The 24968-nt window shown below is 58.5% G+C and overlaps 1 protein-coding gene across 6 annotated transcripts; it reads left to right on the top strand.

Annotated features, from left to right (window-relative positions):
• The first annotated feature begins 4591 nt into the window (after positions 1–4591).
• On the top strand, positions 4592–24642 carry LOC123364397 (translation initiation factor IF-2-like). Of its 6 annotated transcripts, XM_045006497.1 has the most exons (10): positions 4603–4956; positions 9633–9719; positions 10880–10996; positions 11963–12049; positions 12972–13082; positions 15673–15819; positions 17422–17541; positions 22176–22283; positions 23072–23155; positions 23949–24642. In XM_045006497.1, exons 1-10 carry the CDS (start codon positions 4846–4848, stop codon positions 24141–24143), a joined length of 1167 nt encoding a protein of 388 aa, XP_044862432.1. In that variant the 5' UTR covers positions 4603–4845; the 3' UTR covers positions 24144–24642. The 6 variants fall into 6 exon arrangements, with proteins under 6 accessions (XP_044862438.1, XP_044862437.1, XP_044862434.1 ...); XM_045006502.1 differs by lacking the exon at positions 17422–17541 and having other exon boundaries at positions 4596–4956; XM_045006499.1 differs by lacking the exon at positions 22176–22283 and having other exon boundaries at positions 4596–4956.
• The last annotated feature ends 326 nt before the right edge of the window (positions 24643–24968 follow it).

The raw sequence follows: 24968 nt of genomic DNA, 5'->3' as shown, positions 1-24968 counted from the left end.
AATCTCTGCAGTGGCTTCCCACTGGGGAACCTGGCACTGTGGATGCTGGCTCAGCGCCTTCATGCTGTGAGCAATTCATCCTCACGGACTCCTTGCTGGGGGACCGGGCAGCGTGGGAGCACCAGCAGTAAGAATACACAACACCTGTGGCGCAAGAGAAAAACCTACAGTGTGACTACAGAGCAGGCTGTGAGTGCAATTTGTCCTTCTCTGGCCCATCCACAGGGCGCCCAGTTTCCAGACTGGATATTGTATCCCGGCTGGACTGAAGGGAAGAGCTGTGGGTCAGGGATTATCAGGGCACAGGGGGAAAATTGGTTGTAGCAGCTTCCCAGACGAGCGAGAAAAATACAAACCCTTGAGGCACTAGCAGGACACCGACACGTTGAATACAATTTCTGCAGTCTCATTAATCGAGGTCTGTCGCCATTCGCTTTAGTCTTCTAGCAAATGGCAACCGTGCAAGTTGTCTTTTGACCCACTTCCCACCATGTGTTGGACTGGTCCCTGTTTGGAGAAACCCAGGAGCTGGGATCTGCTGGAACTGACTTACCCGTGGAGATGGGAAATGCACGACCTGTATGCTGGCACTTTGGGGCACAGGCGCTGTGCTGCCCACCACAGAGGCAGTTTGGGATTCTGAGCAAAGGGGTGGGTTTGATTCGGGAAGGGCAGGATTTGCACTGGCCTTTCATGCCCAGCTCACAGCTAGGGGCCCGTCACAGCCATCTTCATTAGTCTCTTGCCCGTGAGCAGCAGCAGCTGCGGGAGGGGAGCAGCACCCCCGCAGCCTCAGCCTGAATTCAGATCCTCAGCAGAGGGGTCTTCCCAGCTCCAAAGAGCAAGGCAGCTTTGCTCTGGTTCAGTTTGTCCGTGAGGCGCAGGATGGCCTCACGCTCAGCCCCCCAACTCTGCAAACCCCAGGAATTCCTCCTGTGCCACTGGGCCCCGTGATACTAAATTAACTCTCCCGGCAGCCCCGCAGCGGGGGTGGGGCCCCGAAGGGGATTCAGGAGAGGCAGGAAAAGACTGACACTGGGAACTGGGACACACACCAGGAAATGCAGCCGTGGGGGGTAAATCGGTGGTAAATTGGCACCATATAGCAACTCCCCGGAGGGGGTGAGCTGAGTCACCCCCACCCCCCCCACACCCCGTGAACTTGTATCACCACACGGGCTGTCCCTCTGCTCTGCTCAGCGCCTGCTCCCCTGCTGGCAGGCACCCCGCGCTCTCCGGTGCCACCGATACTCGGGGAGAGACCCACGGGTCCTGTGCCGCTAGCACTGCTGGGCCCAAGGAGAGGAGACCACATGCTGATGTGCGGGTTTCTCCCACTCCTGCTTTTCGGATTTGGCCCCGACTCTGTGCCCTCCTCGTGATCTTCCTCCTGTGTAGACACCTGCGCTTTCCTCGTCAGAGCACCTCACGTTTACAGCCATTCATTGAGCGTCTTTGCCAAAGCTCTGGTTGCGAGGCCACCTGTTTGCCTTCCTTCTCAAACCTGCCTCCTGGAGTCCCTGCCTCCTCCCCCATCCCAGCCTGCTGTAACTCCAGCGCCTTCAGCGCGGCACAGAGCAGAGCTGGGCCGGTCCATGGGCCTCCCGAGCTGAGCGGTATTCTGGGCTGGATGTGGGTCTCCGGCATCTGCCCCGCTGCAGTCCCAGCTGGAGGATGCTGCTGGCTTGGTTAGCACAGGGGGAGGCAGGTGTCTTGCGGGAGGAGGGAGCACAGAGGCAGGCCCTGCTTCCCACCAAGGCTGCAGCTCCCCTGCCAGGGCGCCCCACGCTCGGCCCTCGGAGAGGAGAAGCAGGAGATGCTGCAGGACAGCATGTGACCGTAACAGGCCAATCTGTCTGTGATGATGCGGTTCTGGCGGGACCCAACTGAGAGTGCCAAATCAGGACTAATTGCTCAAACAGGGCAGTTACAGCCCTAGGCTGGGGTTTTTCCACCTCTAAGGCAAACCAAACCAGCCAGACAAAAGGACTTCGGTCTCACCCCACTGGCTAACCACAGTCACACAAGCAATTTCCTTAGACACTCCAGTCTCCCAGTATCACCACCAGTGCACTCGTCCTGGAGATGAATGGTTATGAAAACCAACACCCCAATAAAAGAAAATGGTTCTCTCGATCCCAAAGGACCAAGCCCCAGACCCAGGTCAATATACACATTAGATCTTACCCACAAATCACGCTGTTACCAATCCTTTAGAATCTAACATCTAAAGGTTTATTCGTAAAGGGAAAAAGGTAGAGATGAGAGCTAGAATTGGTTAAAGGGAATCAATTACATACAGTAATGGCAAAGTTCTTAGTTCAGGCTTGCAGCAACGATGGCATAAACTGCAGGTTCAAATCAAGTCTCTGGAACATCCCCCGTTGGGATGGGTCCTCAGTCCTTTGTGCAGAGCTTCAGGTTGTAGCAAAGTCCCTCCAGAGGTAAGAAGCAGGATTGAAGACCAGATGGAGATGATGCATCAGCCTTATATAGGCTTTTCCAGGTGTAAGAACCTCTTTGTTCTTACTGTGGAAAATCACAGCAAAATGGAGTCTGCAGTCACATGGACAAGTCTCTGCATACCTTGCTGAGTCACAAGGCGTGTCTGCCTTCTCTCCATGGGTCAATTGTGTAGCTGATGGTCCTTAATGGGCCATCAAGCCAGCTAGGCAGAGCTAACACCAACTTGTCTGCTGTGTTACCCAGCAGCAGAACACGCTACAAAATACAGACAGTACAAAGCCAATACTTACAACTCCCACTACAAAATGATACACAGACACACAGACAGCATAATCATAACCAGCAACCCATAACCTGGTCTTAGACACCTTATATGACCCCCCTTTATCTAAGATTTGGTGCCACTACAGGACCTTGGTTGCAACCCATGTTCTATATGGTCCCCATTTATATCAATAACGTCACACTGTCTGCAAAGCGCTTGGGGCCCGACTGTGGGGAAGATGCCAAGTTACCCGCTGTCCGGCAGAGACAAGAGCAAGCTCCAGACTGTACCTGCAGCAGGAGCCTGTGGAAATGAAGGCAACGCCACTGGGGAGGGGAGCCCCCACACCCCCTTTCTGCCTCCGCCGGGCCCCACTCCGAAGCCGCAGGGCTTTCCCCATCCCCCATCCCCCGGCACCCTCGCCCACATTCCCTTCACAGCTTCCGGGGAGACCTGTCCTCCCACCCCACTCCCTGAGGGTCAATGGCCAGCACATGCCCTTCTCCTGAACCCAGAGCTGTGGGCCTAGCCGAGCCCACACCCGGGGCGTAAATTCTCATAGACCAGAGGTTCATAGACTCATCGACTCGTAGACTTTAAGGTCAGAAGGGACCATTATGATCATCTCGTCTGACCTCCTTCACAATGCAGACTGTGGTCCGTGGACCACCAGAGTCTGTGAGCTCCAGTCAGGTCCGCGGATAGTTCCCTCTAAGGTGAGCGCCTGGGTAGCCGCACACGTGAGAATGAAGGGCCACCCACCTCATTAGTGGAGCCGTGCTGGCCTGGCTCCACTAATGAGGTGCCTGGACCCTGGAGAAGACGCACATGTAAGGTGAGGTGGTGGCCTTGGGGGGAATAGGGGGTAGGTGGGAGGGGGCAGTGGGGTGAGAAGAGGGGGTGGGGGGGATTTGGGATGTGCAGGACTGTGGCAGTCAGAGAAAGAGGTGACTTTCCCCAGCTCCAGGGCTGCAGCTGCTGGGGAGAGATGGTCCTCCTTCCCAGCCCCAGCTCTGTGGCTGCTGCGGTGGGGGAGAGAGGGAGAAACCCCCCCCTCCTTCCCAGCCCCAGCTCAGGGGCTGCCGCGGTGGGGGAGAGAAGGAGAGACCCCCCCTCCTTCCCAGCCCCATCTCAGGGGCTGCTGTGGTGGGGGAGAGAGGGAGAGACCCCCCCCTCCTTCCCAGCCCCAGCTCGGGGGCTGCCACGGTGCGGGAGAGAGGGAGAGAGACCCCCGTCCTTCCCAGCTCCAGCTCTGCAGCTGCCATGGCAGGGAAGAGAGGGCACATCCATCACATTAGAAAGGTAAAACTACTGATATTAAAATATGAGTTGTGGGCTTTTATTTGTAGAACAAAAAAACGTTATTTTTTTTAATATAGCACTTTTATCCAAAGCGCTTTACAACAGTTAGCTAATGGCACAAACAACATTTGGAAAGATCGTTACGTGGTCTGCTGAGACCTTCAGCAATTTTCAAGTGGCCTGCGAAAAAAAAGTTTGAGGCCCACTGTCACAGAGTATTTCCCAGAGCCCCCTCCCACCGGTACTATAAAAATCCCAGGGCCCAGCGGGGCTGGGGGGCTCCAGGCTTCGGCTGCTGGGCTTGCGGGGGGGAACTCTGGGCTTCTGCCTTGTGGTGGGGTGGTGGGGCTGGGGCTCCGGGATTCACCTGTGGGGGGAGGGGGGTCTCAGGGCTTTGGCCCCGTGGGTTTGGAATATTTACCGGAGCTCTGCTCCGGACAGCTCCTGCTGAAGTGAAGGGCTGCCCCATTCCCCACCTCGCCAGCTCCCTGCGTGCACCCTGCCCGGGGAGCTGCTGACTCTGTTTCCATCTCTCCCGGAACAGGCAGTTCAGTCGGCTCTGCCCTGCTCGCTCACAGGTCTGGCTCTCCCTTATCGGGGAGCCGGCTGGGTGAGTCAGCGGCCTATCAGGAGCAGGAGGGTAAACGTGTAAGGCCAGGCAGGAGCCCAAGCTGTTAGGCAGGTTGCCGGGGAGCTGGGATCCAACAGTCAAGGTCCATGCGGGGGTTGCGACATTGCATCGCCCTCCAGCAGGACAGTCTGCCAGGCTGTCGGAGAAGCCGCACCTGCAGGTGGACCAAGCCCGGTGCAGGATGAGGCTCTGGCTGCTGGCGGGTTTAGCGGCTGCGCTCACCCTTGTGGCGGTGGCCGGGGCCGACCTGGGGGACTCGACGGAGGTGGAAGATGTGGTAGGAGAGAAAGAGGTTTGTACTGTGGGGGAGGGGCAGGCCTGAGCAATGAGACGGGGGGACAGTGGGAGGGGGGGACCAGGGACCCCACCCATCGACCCGCAGAGGATTTGGGTTCAATATTATTCAAAAGAAGTGGAGGTTCTGGGTGCGGGTGTGTGGTGAGACACGGCCTGGATCGTGGAGCCAGTGAGGGGCAGCCGTGCTCCCAGGCCAGAGCCCGCAGGCGCTAGCTTCTCACCCGCACTGGGGCCTTCCTGAACCAAAGGACTTTACGCCCCCCCCCAGGAACACAGGGCTTGCTGGACCAGCTCAGACAATTAATCCAGCTGCTCCCGTGTCCTGCCTGTGGCAACGGGCAATACTGGAATCACAGGAAGGAAATCAAGCCGTCTGTCACCTCCCACCATAATTCCACTGGCAGTGTGTGTGTGTGTGTGTGTTTGGTGCTGTCGTGCGTGTGTGTGTGTGTGTCTGGTGCTGTCGTGCGTGCGTGTGTGTCTTTCTCCTTCCTGGTCACTAACTGTGTGATTTGCTTCTCTACTGTAGGGTTTCAGAGAGACAGGCTGGGAGAGGTGACGTCTCTTATTGGACCAGCTTCTGTCGGTGAGAGAAGCTTTTGAGCCGCTCCGAGCTCTGGGTGCGGATCTGCAGAACTGCTCTGGGAGGCTCGAAAGCTTCTCCCTCACCAGCAGAAGCTGGCCCAGTAAAAGCTATTCCCTCCCCCACCTTGTCTGTCTCGGAGCCTGGGACCCACACGGCCACCCCAGCACTGCAGACAACATCCCCTGGGCTCTGTTGGTTGTGTCCATCGCTTTCCTGCCCCCGCGCCCCCAAGGGCGAGCTGGGATCTGGGATGGCGAGGAAGCACACTGCAAAATGCTGGGGCAGCTGATGTCAGCTTGGGGAGGAGAAGCAGGGACGAAGAGGGTGACATTGGGAGGCCTTTGGTTGGAGAAACTCAACTGCCTAAGATACAAAAGAAAAGAATAAGGCACCTCCTCTTGGAGACGTTCAGACACTGCCCCTGCCCCCTCCTGCTCCCCCAGAACGTGGCTGCCAAAGCCTCACTCCCCTGCGGCTTCCCCCCCCCGCCCCTGGCCAAGAGTCTCTTCCCTGCTCCCCGCATCGCCCTGCAGCTCAAACTGCTTGTCCTGCTTTCTGGGCACTCCCCACCCAGCCCTGCCTGTGTCTCTGGCCTCGTCTCGGCTGGAATTGCCCCGTCCTGTCCCATCAGCCAGTGCCACTGTCCTCCAGAGCCTTCCTTCACCCCCCACCCTGGCCTTCCAGTGTCCTCCCGCAGCCTGGCCGCGAAGCCCTTCTCCTCGCTGGAGTCACTCCCACGAGCAGCCCTTACAAGGAGGGCACATGCCCCCTCTGCACTGTAAGAGCAACATGGGACCCAGCAGGAGCCCTGTCTGCATCACCCGAGTACCCCCGGACCTGCCCCCTGCCCCTCCTCGCCCTGTTACACCCTCACTTGGCCACTGTCCCCGCCTCCGGCTCAGTGGTTCTCGGGCAGTGGTTGCAGGTCCCTGGCCGGTTGATGGAGGACAGCTCTGTGTGGGTCACAGGCTGCTGCCTAGGCCAGCTGAGAAAGCGCACGGCTGACAAGGGATGGCCATGAGAGGACGGGCCAAATCCTCCGCCGTGTAAACCAGCCCAGCTCCACTGAAGGTGGGAGAGCTGTACAGATCTGGCTTCGTCTGGGAGCCCTTGGCATAGATGGGACACTCCTTGGGGCAGGGCTTGTGGCTTAGGAGTCGTCTGTGCAGTGCCTGGCACAGCCGTGGGCACCACAGATTAAATGAATAACCCCCGTAATGCCCACGGGCCTTAGGAGAGACCCACATGGTCCTTATTGCTCCAGGCGGCCCTATGGGGGGAGGGACTCACTGCCCATGACTTGGAAGCAGGTTTTAGGGCTAGTCTCCACTACAAGGTTAGGTTGACCTAACGGTATTGCTCAGGGCGGTGAAACATGTCCTGCCCTGTGGGACAGAGTTAAGGGGACAGCCCCTGGGTAGGCAGCACTATTGGTGCACTGACCCAGCTCCCGCCTCTCAGAGCAGTGATGGAAGGACCCCTCCCGTCGCTGTCTACAGCTGTGCTGCTGTGGCGTGTCTAATGCAGACGGGTGGTGGCAGACCGCCCGCAGGGCCGCTGGTTGTCGGAGCAGGCAGTGACACTGCGGCCGATGGGGAGGGACCAGACATTGGGCACGGCAGTGGGGCAGACTGGTCCCTGGCTGGGCCTGTCCCACCGAGTCAGGCCCTTGAGGGATGGAGCAGGGCTGGGGTGCCAGGGGGAGGGATGGAGCTGACAGCACCTGTGGAACAGACCATCCCGATTAAGGGTTAGCCCCGTGCTTCACCCGCTGCCTGGCTGACAGCCCCCTTCCCCTCCCCACCCCCCTTGGCCGAGCTGGGCAGGGGCTGAAACATGTTTGTGTGACTGTGGGGTTTCCCCTTGCTCAGGTCAGGGCTTGTGCAATGGGCAAACATTTCATCAGGCACTTGGCGAAGGTGGATAGCGGTGGGAGGGGGAGGGGGGAATGAGATTGAGGGAGCCCCTTTCCCGCGCCCCGAGCGTCTTTTTGCACTCCCAGGTTTTACCCACATACCTCAGCCCTCCCCTGCAGCCCCCCTGCTAGTCCAGGCTGGGGCCCACACGCCAGCTGGCCAGTGACCCCCCGTCTCTGCAAATGCACATCCGGCCTCGGCTGCTGCCTGGGTCTCCACACTGCAGGGCCAATGAGAGGAAAGCGAGGCAGGGGGCTCAGAGTGGGACTCTGCTGTAACGTTTTTATGAACTATCGGTGTGACTCTGGACTAGCCGCGTGGCATAGTCGCGTCCTGGGGGGAAGGAGTTCCTGCTCTCCCTGGGCCATGGGAGATCAGGGTTGGGGTCTGAGACCCAGGGCCTCTAGGGCTGGCTGGCCTGGACTCAGCTGAGGGGAATGGAAACCCCTTCAGGGACAGTGGAAGCCTCAATGACCCAGGTTAACTCCTAGAGTGAGTTACCTCTCCCCGGCTCCCTGCGGGGAAGAGGGGCGCACTGCTCCCCGCCGAGGGACAGCCTCGCTCAGGGCTCTGCAGGCCGTGGAGAGCCGCGGGGATAAACAGGAGCTGCTGGAGCCTGAAGGCCCCTCCAGGAGGTGCTGAGGCAGCGTGGCCTTGCCCTGGTGGGAAAGCGTGACCCTGGGGGGTCTGGCACACGAAGCAGGGGGACTGCTGGGGACGGTTTAATGGCTGGGACACAGCCCAGACCTTGCAAACCCATTGCAGCAGGTGTCTAGGGGGCAGCGGAGCCAGAAGGGTTTCTGAAGACGTCATAGCAGCGTAGGCTGAGGATTGCTGCGCTAGGTCAAACTCATGGCTGGTGAGCGAAGGGAATGCACCGAATGAACCTCTCAGAGCTTTATAAACGCATTTGGTAGACAGAAAATCAGCTGGGCAGGCCCATACATCGAGGGTAACGACACAGGGCTGGAGAGGCGTCCAGTGGGCATTGCAGGGTTCGGGGTTAGGTCCGGTCTGACTGAAGAGCCAGCGGGGTGCCCTGGAGAGGTGTGTGACCAGTCTGTTCACAGCAGCTCCATGGGACACTAGACTGGAAGGAGTCACAAACACTAACGAGGAGAGAGAAATGACAGAAAGTTGCTGAGAGAGATTCGAAACCAGAGCCAGAAATAACATGATGGAATTCAGCCGGGAAAAGTGGAAGTGAAGACATGGGGGGTGTAACAACCCAAAACATAGCGGGAAAGACCAGAGAAACAGCCATGGCCAAAGAGACGTGGGGGGAGACTAGCGCCGAGCAGCTGGGCTATGGGGCTGCCTTGTCACGTGGTCACGAGAGAGGATGTGGGCTCGGAGCTGCGCCCACCGATGCGTTGTGTCAGACAGCGACGAGGCGATGTCAGTACAGCGCGGGTGAGAGTGCCCCAGGGGCACTGAGCCCAGTTCTGGGTCCCTCAGGCCGTCACCAAATTGGGGGGAATTCAGCGGAAAGCCAGAGAAGCGCTGGAGGGGCTGCGGGGACAGGGTTATGGGAACGATGAAAATGACTGAAGTGTCACAGACCCATAGAACTGTAGGGCTAGAGGGGCCCCCGGGAGGCCACGGAGCCCTCCCCCCACCCCCAGCCAGAGGGAGAGTTAAGTGTCATACGGCGCTAGCTTGTCGCGGTGACATCACAGGGGGCTAACGGCGTGTGGCCACTTCGAGGGGAGAACGTCAGGCAGGGACAGGAACCATGGAGTGGGCCAAGGGTCCCAGCCTGGTGTAAAGAGGAAAGTGGGCAAAGGTAGATGGCGGCGGAGCTGGAGGAAGGTCTCCGAGCGGTGAGGGCTGGCAGACGGTGCGCTCGGCCCCTGAGGGAGGCTGGACAAAACACGGCAGAGACTAACCCTGCCTTGGTGCCGGGGACGGTGGAGAATAACCCTGCCTTGGTGCTGGGGACGGACGACGTGCTCTGCATTTCTCCCCCTGTTACCCTGTGCTCTGCCACCTCCCTGCTGTGCCAGTGCCAGCCTCGGGCGCCCAGCCACCCAGCGAGCGCACCCCCGCCCTGCCCCACGGAGCTGATCCTGCTCTGCGCCTGCCCTGAGACTGGGCAGTGAGCCGGCGCGAAACACAGACTCTGGCCACGAGACGTGGCCCTAAGTGCCGAATTCTCTCCACCCCCAGGATCGGCTGCGAGTCAGGAGGGAGGACAAGAAACCCAGGCCACCACCTTCCCAACCCTGTCCTGGCTGCTATTCTCCTCTGAGCAAGGTGAGCTGGGAACGAGGGAGTCACCAGAGAGATGGGGGCCCGAGAAGTTCTGCACCAGAGATGGGTTAGCAGAGACAGCAGCTGAGCCGGGGGGGGGGGGGGGGGAGCAGGGCAGGGGAAGCCACAGCTGCAGATTAACAATCGGGGACTAAAACACAGGGGTCAACCTGGGAACGGCCCAGACGGCATCCTGCCCCCTCCCCCGCCAGAGCAGGAGTCTGAGCCGGGGAATCTGCCTGAACCTGGGGAGCAAGACAGAAGAATCAGCCAGCGATGGCCAGTGTCCACTGCCCAGCCCTGTCCTCCAGCCAGCCCTTCCCAGACTATCCCTAGGAAGGGCCCAGCAGACGCTGGGTGTTTGCGGGCTGCGATTGTTGTTGTACTGACAGTGTTTCCATACAAAACACAATTTACATGAAGAACAAGGGGGCCGCACAGTTCAGCCTCCCGAGGTCAGAGTTAAGGTGGAAAGGCCTTACTGTAATCCCCCATTCCCATGTGTGCTGCTCGTCCCCATCCCCTCTATTTCCCTGTAGGGTGCTGCGGGCTCCCCTCCTTCTGCAGGGTTCTCTAGGGTGTCACTCCTTGTCCTTCTCTCTGTGCTCGCCTGTCCTGACTGTCACGGGGGGCTCTCCCATGGGTGCCCCCGCTGCATGCAGAGCGCCGAGGGACAGAAGCCAGGGCAGGGCTCAGGGAGACAGCGCGATAGATTGTCACAACCCCAGCGCGGCTGCATCACCAGGGGAAGCCGCATCTGCCCCTTGACTCAGAGCTTGTCCACACGGCGAGCCAGCGTGTGGCAGGCCGGGGTGTGAATTCACAGCGCACTAGCCTGCCGCACTCCGACCGGCTGCATGGCCCTGCTGCCGCGCACTAACCACTCTGCAGGGTGCTTCGATCTGCCCGCCCCGTCCCAGCCAGTGTCAGCAGGGGCACGGGGAGAGGCCTTCCCCGACAGGCTGCAGAGAGCCCAGCTGCCCCCCGAGGGGACTGAGCTGCATGTTTCCAGCTTAGCTCACCCAGCTTCACTGTCCTATAACTGCTCAGGGACCTCTCTGCCCTCCACGGGCCGCAGCCCCCAGCCGCAGGCCCTGGCGCTGAGGCAGCGCACACTGTGCCGAGCCCTGAGCCAGCTCTCAGCTCTCACCCTCTCTCTGCAGCCAGGTAAACCAGCGAGAGCCAGGAGACAAGTGGAGAAACAGCAGCAACCCGGACGCAGACCCAGGCCTGAACATACCTGGAGACCAGGCGTCCTGACTTCTCTAAGCAAGGACGAGGTGAGGCTGCAAGGCGTGAGCGAAGAGAGAGGCGATGTCACATGCCCAGCACCCCAGCCCGTGCCCAGGCAGAGGGGAAGGGTGCTACGGAGGAGAAATGGGGGCTCAGAAGGAAGGGGAGCGAGAGAGCTCCAGGCTCCATAACCACGGAGCCAACCACCGCTATCCTGCCATCTCGGTGTGCGGCAGCCGGCGAGCACCGCGGTGTGGGTAGACAGACCTCCTGTCCCCGAGCAGGGAGCTGGAGCAGGGTCTCCTCCCCAGACTTCCCGCTACAAATCTCCTGGTCCGGGTGGGTGGCCAGAGGGCCGAGAACTCCACTCCCCTTCTCTGGTCCTTATCCCTGCTGGGGAGGATTTCTTCCGAAAAGCAGAAACCCAAACTCAACAATTGAAAATAAAATTAAAATCCCCAAAGCTAGTGACACGGACACGTCACCTGGCCACGATCAACAGGCCCCCTAGTGTACAGAGCAGAGGGGAGAGCGTCACCGGGCAGTGCTGGGAAGGGGCCTCCTCGCCCGTGCGCCCAGGCAGGCCGTGTGGGAGACGCCATAATGCTGCCTTCTGAGGACACCCTGGCCAGGCCTGGCCTAGGAGCCGCGCGGGGGCAGAGCTCAGTATGCAGCACAGGAAGATGGCAGGTGGCGTGTGGGCCATGGGGCAGCCCAGGCGGGCTGCCATCACTCAGACAGGCGCCAGGGACGGTGGAGAATAACCCTGCCTTGGTGCCGGGGACGGACGCCGTGCTCTGCATTTCTCCCCTCTGTTACCCTGTGCTCTGCCACCTCCCTGCTGTGCCAGTGCCAGCCTCGGGCGCCCAGCGACCCAGCGAGCGCACCCCCGCCCTGCCCCACGGAGCTGATCCTGCTCTGCGCCTGCCCTGAGACTGGGCAGTGAGCCGGCGCGAAACACAGACTCTGGCCACGAGACGTGGCCCTAAGTGCCGAATTCTCTCCACCCCCAGGATCGGCTGCGAGTCAGGAGGGAGGACAAGAAACGCAGGCCACCCCTTTCCGAACCCTGTCCTGGCTGCTATTCTCCTCTGAGAAAGGTGAGCTGGGAACAAAGGAGTCACCAGAGAGATGGGTTGGGGTGGAGGAGGGGGTGCAGGGTCTTGGAGGCAGTTGGGGTGCAGGAGGGGGTTCTGACCTGGGGCAGGGGTGCAGGAGCAGGTGAGAGGTGCAGGCTCCGGCCAGGAGGCGCTTACCATCGGCAGCTCCTGGCCGGCGGCGCAGCAGGACTCAGGCAGGCTGACTGCAGGCCATGGCCCCATGTCGCTCCCGGAAGTGGCTGGCTTCTGGCACGTCTCTGCGCGCCCCAGTGGGAGGGGAACAGCGTGTCTCCGCGCGCTGCCCGTGCCTGCAGGCGCCGCCCCTGGAGCTCCCATTGGCCGGTTCTTGGTGCCGGGAGCTGGGGCAGCACGCAGAGCCTCCCCCTCCGCCAGGGGCCGCGGAGACGCCCCAGCATCGGCCGCTTCCAGGCGTGGGGCCACGGCATGCAGGCAGCCTGAGCCTGAGCCCTGCTGCGCCGCTGGACTTTTAGCAGCCCGGAGATTGCGCTCGACTGGCAGAGGCTCCAGGATCGGTGGGTTGGTGACCACTGAATTGTAGATAATTATGGATTTATTTTTGTGGGGCCCCCTTAGCCCTCGGCCCTCGGCTGCAGCCCCTAAAGCCCCTGAGTTAATCCAGCCCTGCCCATTCCCAGCAGGGGCACGGGGAGGGGCCTTCCCCGTCAGGCTGCAGAGAGCCCAGCTGCCCCCCAAGGGGACTGACCTGCATGTTTCCAGCTTAGCTCGCCCAGCTTCACTGGCCTACAACTGCACAGGGACCTCTCTGCCCTCCACGGGCCGCAGCCCCCAGCCGCCCGGCCCAGCCCTGCCCTGCCCGGGGCAGGCCCTGGCGCTGGTGCTGAGGCAGCGCACGCTGCGCCGAGCCCTGAGCCGGCGCTCAGCTCTCATCCTCTCTCTGCAGCTGGGTGAACCAGCGAGAGCCAGGAGACAAGTGGAGAAGCAGCAGCAACCCGGACGCAGACCTACCTGGAGACCAGGCTCCCTGAGTCTCCTAAGGCCTGCCAAGCCGGAGGTAGGTTGCCAACTTTCTGATCCCTGAAATCCGAACACCCCTGCCCCGCTTCTTCCCCTGAGGCCATGCCCCCTGCCTCACATGTCCTCCCCCCCCATCGCTCACTCTCCATCCCTGCCGGTTGCTCCCCCCGGACTCACCTGCTGCCTGCAGAGCTGGGTTGGGAGGAGCTGACGCGGAACCTGCCCAATTGGGGCATGGCAGGGGTCAGTCCCCAGAGTGAGGGGCTGGGGGAATCGGGGCACAGTGGGGTGGGTGGGTCGGTCCCCGCAGTGAGGGGCTGGGGGAATCGGGGCACAGCAGGGCGGAGGGGTCCCCGCAATGAGGGGCTGGGGGAATCGGGGCACAGTGGGGTGGGTGGGTCGGTCCCTGGAGTGGGGGTCAGGGCACAGCGGGATGGGAGCAGGCAGGTTACCCTCCTGCCCCCGGACAGTGTCGGTACCTACTGTGGAGCCCGTTCCCGGAGCCCCCAGTTCTCTCCCTCAGGCGGGCGGGGCGGGAAGAGGCTGGTACCAGAGCCGCTCCTCCAGGCTCGAGAAGCAGCTGCTGCCCTTCCTGTGGGAGCAGCCGGTTACTGCAGGTAACCAGACCTTGAGTGTCTGCTCAGCTGTGCTGGCTGGATGCTGCCAGTTTCCCTTTGCAACCAGACGTTCCGGTTGAAAACCGGCCACCTGGTGCGGGAGAATCTGGATCCTATGAGCCCCAGATTAGCCAAGGGGCGATGAACCCCAGCGGTCCAGCCCACGCTCCGGGACAGGGGTGGGGGAAACGGTGGCTCGGCAGGAAGGGCACAGGGCACAGCTCCATCACCCCGGAGCAAACCAAGCACGATTCTGATATTTCGTGGCGTGCGGCAGGGAAATGGACTCTAGCTAGTGGCACAGCCCGACCGAGGCCAGGCCAGGTTGCAGAGGCAGGTGCCAGGAGGCTCAGCAGCTGATCACCAGCGAGCTCCAGCTCCACCAGGCTTTGCAAGCTCCTAGTTCCCCTGCCCGCTGTGATGTTCCTGTAGTGCATGACAGCCCCCGTCCTGTCCTTCCACAGACCCTGGCCCTGTCACTTCCGTCACGCTGTCCGGAGGGGCTCACGGCTGTGACTGCCAGTCTCAGGGCAGACTGGCAGAAGCCAGGGCAGACCCCCCAAACTGGTGGTGTGTTCTATAATTAGATGTCACCTAGCCAGTAACAGACACGGGCTCCTGGAGCACTCTGTTAATCTTCCCATGGAGCCACAGACAGGCCCTTTATGCTCTCCAGCCAACCTTACCACCCAGACAAACTGGACTTAGTGACAAAGGTCACGTAAACCAGAAATCACCGTGCATCAGGGCACTCCCGCCCCGACCCCAAAGGCCAGTCACTCACCCCAGGTCAGTGGATGCTCAGGATCTCACACCAAAGAACTAATTTGTCTAATAAATTAAATACGTCTTAGGAACGAGAGTTACTGAGAGGTTGAAGCAGGTAAAATACATAACAGCTGAGTCAGAGTTTGTAAGTCCAAATGATAGCAGAGATTTCTGCTAGTTCACCTTACGTCTCTCAGGGTTTCCCAAATTGTTTTTTGGGGACCTCTGTCCAATCGCTCAGGACTCCCCCTATCAGAATCCATTAGTCCAGAGATGCTGGATCATGCCCTTGAGTCAGTATTTGTAGATCCGGCTCACAGAAGACACGCTGGCGTTTCACCCACGTGGGTGCTTCCTTTGATGAAGAACACAGATGGAGTCCAGGACTTCAGATCGCAGCATCAGTGACCACTTGCTTTGACATTAGCATTTGCTTGTTAAAGTCCTTAAACCCTTCATCAGCATTCAAAAGATTTCTTTGAGGAGTCATTTGGTTAGTGATATACATAAGGCAATTGTCACGTTATAATAAAAACAGATAAGAGGTAACAGTCACTGGTTTTTCAGGAAGTTTACACTCCAAGTACATGCTCATCTAAATGCTAATACAGCCTTTGATCTCGGGTCAAACCTAATGTGACCTGACAGCATTCGACAGGTTACAGATAAGTGAAGACAATATCATTTCCGTGACCTCTGAAACTAACTTAACAGGCGAGTGAATTAGCCTGCTGCCTTGGTCTGCTGGCCACCTGTTCGACAGCAGCCCAACCTCCTCCTGTTTGCTCTCTGCACCACTGGCAGCGTCAGCAGGAGTAAAGCTCACCTGGCCGCCCGAGTGCACCCAGCGCACCATGGAAAGGACCATTGCAGGACACTGGGAAGCTGGGAGCTGATGTTGAGGTCCCAGGGGAGCTCCCAGAGCACAGGGGAGAGGTGTCTCCATCACTGCTCTCAGCTCCTGGTGCACTGCAGTGTCAGCACAGGGAAGGGAAAGCCCCATTCAGGCACCAGTGGAGATTTAATGGCAAACTCAGCCCTTAGCCGTCCCACGATGGGGCCAGGGCTCCATGTTACCAACTGAGTTCCTGCCCGCGGGACAGTTCTGCAGCCTGAAATGAACTCAGCAGGGGGCCTGCTGCCCGAAGCAGAGCTCCCCCCGCTCAGACCCATGCTGGCCCATGGACCCCCCATTACCCGGAGATCACACTGCAGTGTGGCGTTAACATTGTCCTTCTGCAGGTCCAGGATTCAGAAGTGAGAACCAGGAGGGAAGTTGAGAGATATCCGCAGCTGCGACCTGGACCCAGATCGAATTCTCCAGGGCACTCACTTTACAACTACGGCTATATGACTGCTCTTTCTTCCCCTGCCAACATCAGCCTCCAGGTACAGTAAGAGGAGAGGAGGTGGCAGCTGTCACTTTCATGTTAACTAATGAGCTGGGCCCTGTGCAAATCACCATGTCACGGAGGGCCCAGAAATCGAGCTGTGCCCCCAAACCGTGATCTTTCCAATATTTTTTTTTAAAGAAAATGTCTGCAACAGAGTCCTTACTACAAACAATTCCCTTAGCTAGTCAGTTTCACGGTCGGAATTAGTTTTACTAGTAAGGCTACTCAAAACTGACCAACCTTGAAACTGGCTTAGTTCAGTTGTGGTTTGCAGCGTTGTTGTAGCCGGGCTGGACCCAGGGTATTCGCGAGACAAGGTGAGTGAAGTAGTATCTCTTTTGGACCAACTTCTGTTGCACAAGCTCTGTGTAAACAAGAGACAAGCGCTAAGAGCTCTGTTTCAGGTGGAAAGCTCGTCTCTCTCACCGACAGCAATTCCAGGAAAAGGTATCACCTCCCCCACCTTGTCTCTCTGAATTTAGTTGTGAAATTCATTGTGTGCAAACTTGGGGGAATTCAATATTTTGCCGTTGACGCTGTCATGCATTTTGTAAAAGAATTGTGATTTACCCACGGCCCGGTTAACACGCAATGAAACTCCACGGCCTAAGCGCTAGGGCCCAGGGGGAGCTGGTGTGTCCTTGGGAGGCTGGGGCAGCCAGCGCCCATGCTCAGGGAGAGGGGACGGGCGTTACTGAGGGGAAAGGGAGGCCCGGAAGGAAGGGCACAGCACACTGCCGAGGGCTCAGCTTAGGGTATGTCTACACAGCGAAGAAACACCTGCGGCTGGCCCGTGCCAGCTGACTTGGGCTCGCGGGGCTTGGGCTGTTTCATTGCTGTGCAGACATCTGGGCTCAGGCTGCAGCCCAAGCTCGGGTACCTGCCCAGACGTCTACACAGCAGTGACACAGCCCCGCGGCCCGAGTCCTACACGCCCGAGTCGGCAGGCACGGGCCAGCCGCGGGTGTTTAGCTGCTGTGCAGACACGCCCTTGGATGCCAGAGGCTCCATTGCTGATCACCAGCCAGCCAGTGCCTCTGCATCCGCACTAACCAGGGCTTGCAAGGTCCCTGTGCCCCTGCCCGCTGCGGGTTTTTTTTAGTGCATTACATGGGCGGGTGAACCCCCCTTTCGGGGAGGCTAACCCGCTGGCCCCACCCCTTCCACCTGCACCCTCTCTGTGGCCGGAGGAGCCCCAGAGCCCTCCCCTCCACCAGAGGAGCCCTGAGCCCTGCCTGCCCTGAGCTGCCGACCATCCTGCCCCAGCCGTGCCAGCCCTCCCCATCTGAACCGCTGGCCTGACCACTGGGCCAAGCCGCTGGCCTGACCTCCGGCCGGCCCAAGTGCTGCCCCGGGGCCGCCCTTAGCCATGACCCGTGTTCCAGCCCTTAGCCTGTCCCGCAGCACTCCCGCCCCACGGCTCCCCGCTGCTCTGCTCCCAGCACCGTGCCCATCACTGGCATTAGGGAGCTGGCCGGGAGAGCTCGGTGTGCCCAGGCCAGCCCAGGGGCGAGATGTGCCCTGGCCCTGGTGCTTGCTGGCAGCAGAGCCTGGCCCAGTGCGAATGAGGCCCAATGCCAGCTCTCTCCTTGCGCAGGGGCCTGCACCACACGGGCGAGGCAGGAGGGCGGCTGAAGGAACTGAGCCGCGCACACTAAAACCCAAGCGACCCAGGCTGCCCTGCTCGGGCTGCTACAGCCCTCTAGTGTCCCCCAAGGTAAGAGGCAGAGACCAGCCGGGGTCGCTCAGACTGAGGGCTGGGAAGTCCCCAGGAGCTGCAGGACGCAGCCTGTGGAGCTAAGCTGCGCCCACCCAGATCGCGCTGGAGCACTGCATGCTGGGACCCATAGCCTCCATTGGCCATAGGCTGCATTTTACCAGGGGGCTTCCGATTGGCCAACCCTGCTGTCCCTAGTGAGAGCACAAGCTGCCCTGTGGGCCCCTCGGCCAGCGAGACAGATGGACCAGGGGCTGGAGGGCTGATTCGGGGCACGAAAGTACAACCTAAGTGGACAGTCTCCTTTAGGTGCCGTGCTAAGAAATGCTGCTTCTTTCGGATCCCACTGGCTTCAGGCCCAGTTCTAGGTGCAGTGGGTTCCCCGGACGGAGCTGCAAGAACCTTTCTTCCTTTCTAAAGAAGGGAATAAATAAAAAGATAACAAACTAAACAAATAAACCCCAGTTCCCTCTGGGGCAGGGCTGCAGGGCCGCAGAGGGGAAGATAGCCCAGCGAGTCTTCATTTCGATAGATAGTGAACTCATAGGGGGCAGGCTATAATCCCAGATATACCGGTGTCAATCTGGTGTAACTCCATTAGCATGAGTGACTTTCGTTACCCCAGGGTAAATCTCGAGTAACCACTGGATTAAGTGGAGTTACTCTGGATTTACTCCTTGGCAGCTTTACAGCTTTGTAGCGCAGGGCATTTAATTAAAAAAAAAAGTTAGTGCAAACCCTCCCCCCCCGCCCCATGACCCGAAGCTCTGAAGCCGGCCCACTGGCTTCCCAGGTGAACATCAACATTATTGACCTGAGACGTACGGTAAATATTGACCACCATGAAGTCGGTGTTAATAATTATCTCCAGGCACAAGTCTTGCTGTTTGCTGAATCATGGAGTCCTTGTAAACAGTTACATTGTCCTTAATGTCTCCCACACAGGTATCTGGGTATGTGCAGGCACTCAGGACTCTGAGACCCAAATCATCCCCCCCACCCCAATAAACATTGTCAGGCTAGATGAGAAATGTGGGCGGAGTTAGAGGTCCAAGAAAAGGTAGTCTTTGTCTCTTGTGAGCCAATCGAGAGGCAGAGATTTGCATATCTGAGCAGCTAGGCTACAGCATGAGTGCTGGGAACACTACGGTTGGTGTCTGAGCCCCGCAGACTATCACTGTTCATTATGGGCTGGGTTCTGCAGGGTAGCACCTTGTTCCGGGAGTGGCCCCACGGGGCCACTGGAGCCGTTGGTGGTGAGAGTTTTTGGTCAGTGAGAGTGAGGGGACCAGACTCTGGTGCTAGCTGTTACGTGCCAACGAAGCGAGCGGTGCTGTACCAGACCCAAGGAAAGGCAGCTCCAAAGGCAAACCCAATCCTAACAGCATCTGCTACCCTGACCCCTGAGATCGCAGGAGCAGGCTCCAGGGACAGACGCTTGGTCAGGCCAGAGGAATGTGATGATGACGAACACTCTGTCTCTGCCGCTTACAAGCAGCAGTGCCGGGGTGGGGAAGGCACTGACTGCGGTGAGTTAGTGTCCCTGAGCCTGGGGTATCCGGAGCAGAGACAAAAGGGGTTAAACAGGCGTCTCTTGCCTGAGTGAGAGCGAAGAGTCAGGCGGTGATGACATACGAACTGGAAAGGCCACCTGATAAGTGGCCAGCAGCCAGCTAATGCACACCCTGACGGTGCCCGCTGCTCTCAGGGCACAGCTCAGGCATTTGAAGAAATTCTGTGGAGACGTGGTTGTTTGGTGTGTGTACTTCCACTACCCAAAGTAGTCCCCAGTGGAAAGAGAAACGCAAGTGTAACCCTTCTGCCAGGTGGAGCCGGCAGTAACAAGGGCTGGGTTCAGTATCTTGGGGTTCCTCTTAACAAAACAAAACCGAACCGCCTCAAGCCACCACCCAGTAACCTGGGAAAATTTAACCCTCTCGTCCCCCCTTGCAAGCACTGAGTCTGTGGCTAGCAAAGAAAACTTTTAATAAAAGGGGAAAAGGAACCCAGTGTTTATTTGGGGAAACACCATGAGCACAATCCGAAAGCACGTGACCCCGAGTAAACACCCACCCCAGAGTATGTTGGGCAGTGCCCTTTGCCTCAGTTTATCACCTTGCGCTGTGAAAGTCTGACAACAAATGTTCATTTAACACATCTCTCCCCTCTCCCTCCACCGCACCCCACCCGCAGTTACCGTGCTTGGTCAGCAGCGGTGCCAGCACCTGAGTTCACCTCACACCCCGGGGCGGGGACGGGACATCAAGCCATGCCTGAGCCACTGTACTGGAAGGGGGAGGGATAGCTCAGTGGTTTGAGCGTTAGCCTGCTAAACCCAGGATTGTGAGTTCAATCCTTGAGGAGGCCACTTAGGGACCTGGGGCAAAAATTGGCCCTGCTAGTGAAGGCAGGGGGCTGAACTCAATGACCTTTCAAGGTTCCTTCCAGTTCTAAGAGATTGGTATATCTCCAATTATAATAATAATGTTAGGAATCATTAAAAAGGGGACTGAGAATATATTATTGCCCTTCTATAAATCCATGGTACGCCCACATCTCGAATACTGTGTACAGATCTGGTCGTCTCATCTCAAAAAAGATATACTGGCACTAGAAAAGGTTCAGAAAAGGGGACTAAAATGATTAGGGGTTTGGAATGGGTCCCATATGAGGAAAGATTAAAGAGGCTAGGACTCTTCAGCTTGGAAAAGAGGAGACTAAGGGGGGATATGATAGAGGTATATAAAATCATGAGTGGTGTGGAGAAAGTGGATAAGGAAAAGTTATTTACTTATTCCCATAATATAAGAACTAGGGGTCACCAAATGAAATTAATAGGCAGCAGGTTTAAAACAAATACAGGGAAGTTCTTCTTCACGCAGCACACAGTCAACCTGTGGAACTCCTTACCTGAGGAGGTTGTGAAGGCCAGGACTATAACAGCATTTAAAAGAAACAGGAGTACTTGTGGCACCTTAAAGACTAACAAATTTATTGTAGCATGAGCTTTCGTGAGCTAAAGCTCACTTCTTCGGATGTTCCATTCTATGCATCCGAAGAAGTGAGCTTTAGCTCACGAAAGCTCATGCTACAATAAATTTGTTAGTCTTTAAGGTGCCACAAGTACTCCTGTTTTTTTTGCGGATACAGACTAACACGGCTGCTACTCTGAAACCTAGCATTTAAAAGGGAACTGGATAAATTCATGGAGGTTAAGTCCATTACTGGCTATTAGCCAGGCTGGGTAAGGAATGGTGTCCCTAGCCTCTGTTCGTCAGAGGATGGAGATGGATGCCAGGAGGAAGATCACTTGACCATTACCACCCTCTGGGGCACCTGGCATTGGCCACGGTTGGCAGACAGGATACTGGGCTGGATGGACCTTTGGTCTGACCCAGTACGGCCGTTCTTATGTGCTTATGGTAGCAGGAAGCGTCTCTGCTAGTGCAGGCTGGGCAGGGTCTTTGAGGACAACACTGTCCCACACCAGGTCTAAGGCTCAGCGCCTGGTTATCGGTGGTTTTAGCTCTAGCCATCATTGGACAAAACAAGGACTCTCAGTGGAGTCTAACAGCTCTGGCTTCGAACAGAAGAGAGGAGAAGGTCAGATAGTAGATAGGATTTGGCATCTCTACCCTCCGCTGAGCAAATGAGGTTCAGTTTAAGGGAACCCCTCAGGCAGGCAGGCTAAGTGCTGTTCTGCTGCCCGTTACTCGTACAATAAGGAAACCACGTTTCATTAGCCCTGCATTCAGGCTAATGTGAAAATGATCTAGTACCCGGGGCTAAGGAAAGGGTGTCTGTACACCTGGGCACAATGCTTGAATTATACAGAAATACAAAGTCTGGGTTAAAAGTCATAAGATACATAAAATACATAATCAGCACTATCCCAAGTGTGAGTTAATCAATTTAATGATACAGTTTAGATATTAGCATCCAAATATTCAGGCCCATCACTCAGAAAAGGTTACACTCTGTGTGTTTTGTAACCCAGCGCCAGCCCACAGGATCGCTCTGGGAAAGCCGCTCCATCACGCTGCACACCGAGGCAGGGTGGGCGTGTCTATGCACCCACAGGCTGCTCCCCCAGCCCATTCAGACTCTGCTCACACAGGCACTGGGGGAAAGGCTGCAAACACTTTTCTGTTTGGAACAGATGTTTATTCCTAACCTTTCCTCTCTCAGAATCTGCTCAGAGTTCACAGTCTCTTCCCCTTCACCCCCCACCCCCGGCTCTGTTGGCGGCAGGTTGTGACCTGACAGTTTCAATTCTCGCTCGTATAAAAACGAGCCTGGGGCCCAGTTCCCGAGGTGCCACTCGTGGGTTTGGACACCCTGGAAGCCCTCAAAGTGCTGCTGAGGGGGGAGGGGCAGTGTAAGCCTGTCCGATTTCTTATTTTTCCTCTCGCCAGCTGCTGTTTCTTCACTCCTCTCTCCCGCTCTCCCCGTGCCCATCTTCGGGAAGCCGCTCCCGCTTGCGCTAAAGGAGCTCTCCAACGGCTGTCAGCAGTAGTAGGAGCTTTATCCCCTGTGTAGGCTGTGCCCAGCCAGCAGGCGGTGACATTCACCCCCCACCCCGCACACAACTCCTGCCTTGCAGCATGTCCCTGATGCGCAGCTCTCTCCTGCAGGACAACCACCAGCAAGAGAGAGTTAAGAGGGAAGGCCAGAAACCACAGCGAGACAGACCCACAAGGAAACCCACTTGGAGACCCGGCTCTGGGTCCATCATAGGCTGGGTACAGTAAGAGGGGAAGAGGGTGGAAGCCATGAGCTCCGGACTAACTAACAGGCAACAAAAGCCTGTTCCGTAATCACTGGGGCTCAACGTTCTGGTTGCTCTTGGGAGACCGTGTCGGCCAGGATACAGCCAGGGCACATGCTCCAGGAGATGGGAGGGGAGCGAATGAGGGAAATGCTGGCGCAGAAAGAACGGGACTGGGGAGAGCTCCATGCGCCACAGCCACGGAGCAAACCAGCCCCCTCCTGGAGGAAGGGAAGCTGTAGGAGCTGGTGGGGAGGTGAGCACGGTGCTGAGACGCCCCCACGGCTGTGACAGCAGGGGGAAGCCTCCCTCGAGGGGTCTGTCTACGCTGGAGCTGGGAACGTGGTCCCAAGGCAGGCAGACTCACGCTGGCTCTGCTCCACATAACATGCTAAGAATAGCAGTGTGGACGGTGGGGTGCAGGTGGCGGCTCGGGCTAGTCCCCCACGTCCAAGCCCACCCACCCCCGGGCCTGAGCTGCCACCCTGGCTGCCACGTGGCTATTTTTAGTGCACTTGCCTGAGAGGAGCTAGTGCGAGTCTGTTTCCCCAGCTGCAGCCTGGACAGAGCCTTGGATCCCCAGTGAATCTGCCAGGGCCCTCGCGTGCCGGACCAGTGCAGCCCAGGGATGGTGGCTCACCGTTGCTGCAGAGGCAGCAGCGCGCTAACCGCTTGCACGCATCCCCCCGGCCTCGCCCCACGCTGCCCTGTAAGCCCCGGCCTCCCAGTGACTCGCCCTAACCCTCTCCTCTCCTCCTGCAGAGCCCCCCTGAGGAAGTCAAAGACAAACTCCCCGCCCCCAAGCTCCCCTGTCCTGGCTGCCATGGATCTGTAGCCACCGGCCAGGTGAGAGAAGCCTCAGCGGGGAACAGCACGAGGCAACCCAGGGGCCCCAGGGAGGGCAGGACTCGGAGCCGGGGACGCTCTGTTCCCCTTCCTTCAAACACAACTAACCTGCCGCAGTTGGTCAGGGAATGCAGGACAGTGGGGGGAGGGCAGAGCGAAGGGGGGGACGGTATCTGCTGCTGCCACTGTCAACAGAGGCTCGGAAAGTCCCGTCACAGCCCCCACCTCCGGCTGGGACAGGCGGGGAGATGCCCTGGGGAACGCGCTGCAGAGCACAGATTGCTCTGCTCTCCCTGGCACCTATCACCGAGCCGCCTGCTGCAGAGAGACAGCGACCGAGTCCCGGCTGGCAAGGAGGCGTCGGCTCTGTCCTGCCCGGCTCAGTCAGGGTGAAGGGAAGAGCTGCTGGGGCTGTACTGCTCCTTTGCTAGCGCTGTCTGGGCTTGGAGCACACTAGGGACAGTAACGACTGAATCCTCCCAGCCCCCCCTGCAGGAGGCGGGTCAGTACTATCGCCATTAGACAGATGGGGAAACTGAGGCACGGAGAGCTTACCGGGCATATGGTGAGTCCATGATGGAGCCAAGATTAGCAGTCAGGAATGCCTGGTTCCTCAGCCATCGGCTGATTGTCAGAGCACCCTGCCCCCACTCTGCTCCTCTGCCTGAAGGGTGGTGGTCGTGTGTGCCAGGCCTGGCTAGCTCCTCTGGGATCCCTTGCCACCCTGTCCTATGGCGGCAAGGAGCAGCGGGCGGCGAGGACGCTGTAGGTGACCCCTCTCTGTCTCGTGCAGGAGGGGCGCTCTGCTGAGGGGATCCTGAGCCCCAGGACCAGGAGAGAAGACGAAAGGCCCCCGGTGGCGAAGCGCCAAGCCAAGCAGAGAGCAAGAGACAGACTGTACTGTGCTGGCTGCTATTCTGGCATCACACTGCGGAGCCAGACGCCCCCCTTGAGAGAGGCGGCGGAGGGAGGATCAAGCGGAGATTAGCTACTGCACCCACCTGAGGCAGACTCCTTCCAGGCCTCACCTCCCGTGTGTAGCTAGGCAGCAGCCCAGGCTGGAGTCTGGTAGCCACCCCTCCCCTCCACGCCCCTGAGATCAATCTGGATCCCAACCCCCCCTTCCCCCTCCAGCCAGTACAAACACCCCCTGCTTCTCCTGCTGTAGGGCTGGGATGGATCCAAGGCCCCTTTCTCTGCATCCTGCAAACCCACAACCCCACCCGCCCCTGCCTCGTTCCCTGTAACAGCACAGACAAGGGGAGCGCGGCCGCCCGGGGACCGGAACGGCCTGTCCTGTGGTGCCCTCCGGCCTCCCAAGGTGCTGTGCAGAGGCAGATAGATAGAAATGAAATTAAAGCTCCATATAAAGGGCTGAATCCACAGGGGTGTACGTGGGTCCAGCTCTGCTGTGCTGAGCGGAACTGCGCCCGTTTATACCTGCAGGGAACGTGAGCTAAGAGCGCAAATAAACACAAATCACTCGCTCTGCCTGACCTGCTCCTGTTGGCGGGGCTGGGCCTTGAACCAGGGCCACACGACTCCACCCAGGGCTTCGCCGGCTCCTTTTCTCCAGCTCATTTACTCCTGGTGTCGTCTGCTGAGGAGAGGGGGCCAGAGAGCCCCATGGTGCATAAGTCAATGGGCGGGGCAGGGGGGGTCACATAGCAGCTTTAATTTACAGATACATGCTGTGGAGACCACAGCTCCCAGCATGCAATGCTCCTCCTCGAGCTGCATGGGCTAGCTGAGCACCCTCGCACTCAGCACCACCATTCTGGTGGCCCCACAGCCCCATACACGGTGCGAGATT

Source organism: Mauremys mutica, chromosome 2, assembly GCF_020497125.1.
Source record: "Mauremys mutica isolate MM-2020 ecotype Southern chromosome 2, ASM2049712v1, whole genome shotgun sequence".
NCBI classification, from domain to species: Eukaryota; Metazoa; Chordata; order Testudines; family Geoemydidae; genus Mauremys; species Mauremys mutica.
This window is presented reverse-complemented; position numbering and strand designations above follow the sequence as displayed.

Bases quoted from the DNA above. Each gene is read 5' to 3' on its own strand.
- LOC123364397 (XM_045006497.1), top strand. From the start codon at position 4,846: ATGAGGCTCTGGCTGCTGGCGGGTTTAGCGGCTGCGCTCACCCTTGTG. The intron at 9,720-10,879 runs GTGAGCTGGGAA...CTCTCTCTGCAG, and splicing joins GCTATTCTCCTCTGAGCAAG to CCAGGTAAACCAGCGAGAGC. The intron at 15,820-17,421 runs GTACAGTAAGAG...CTCCTTGCGCAG, and splicing joins CTGCCAACATCAGCCTCCAG to GGGCCTGCACCACACGGGCG.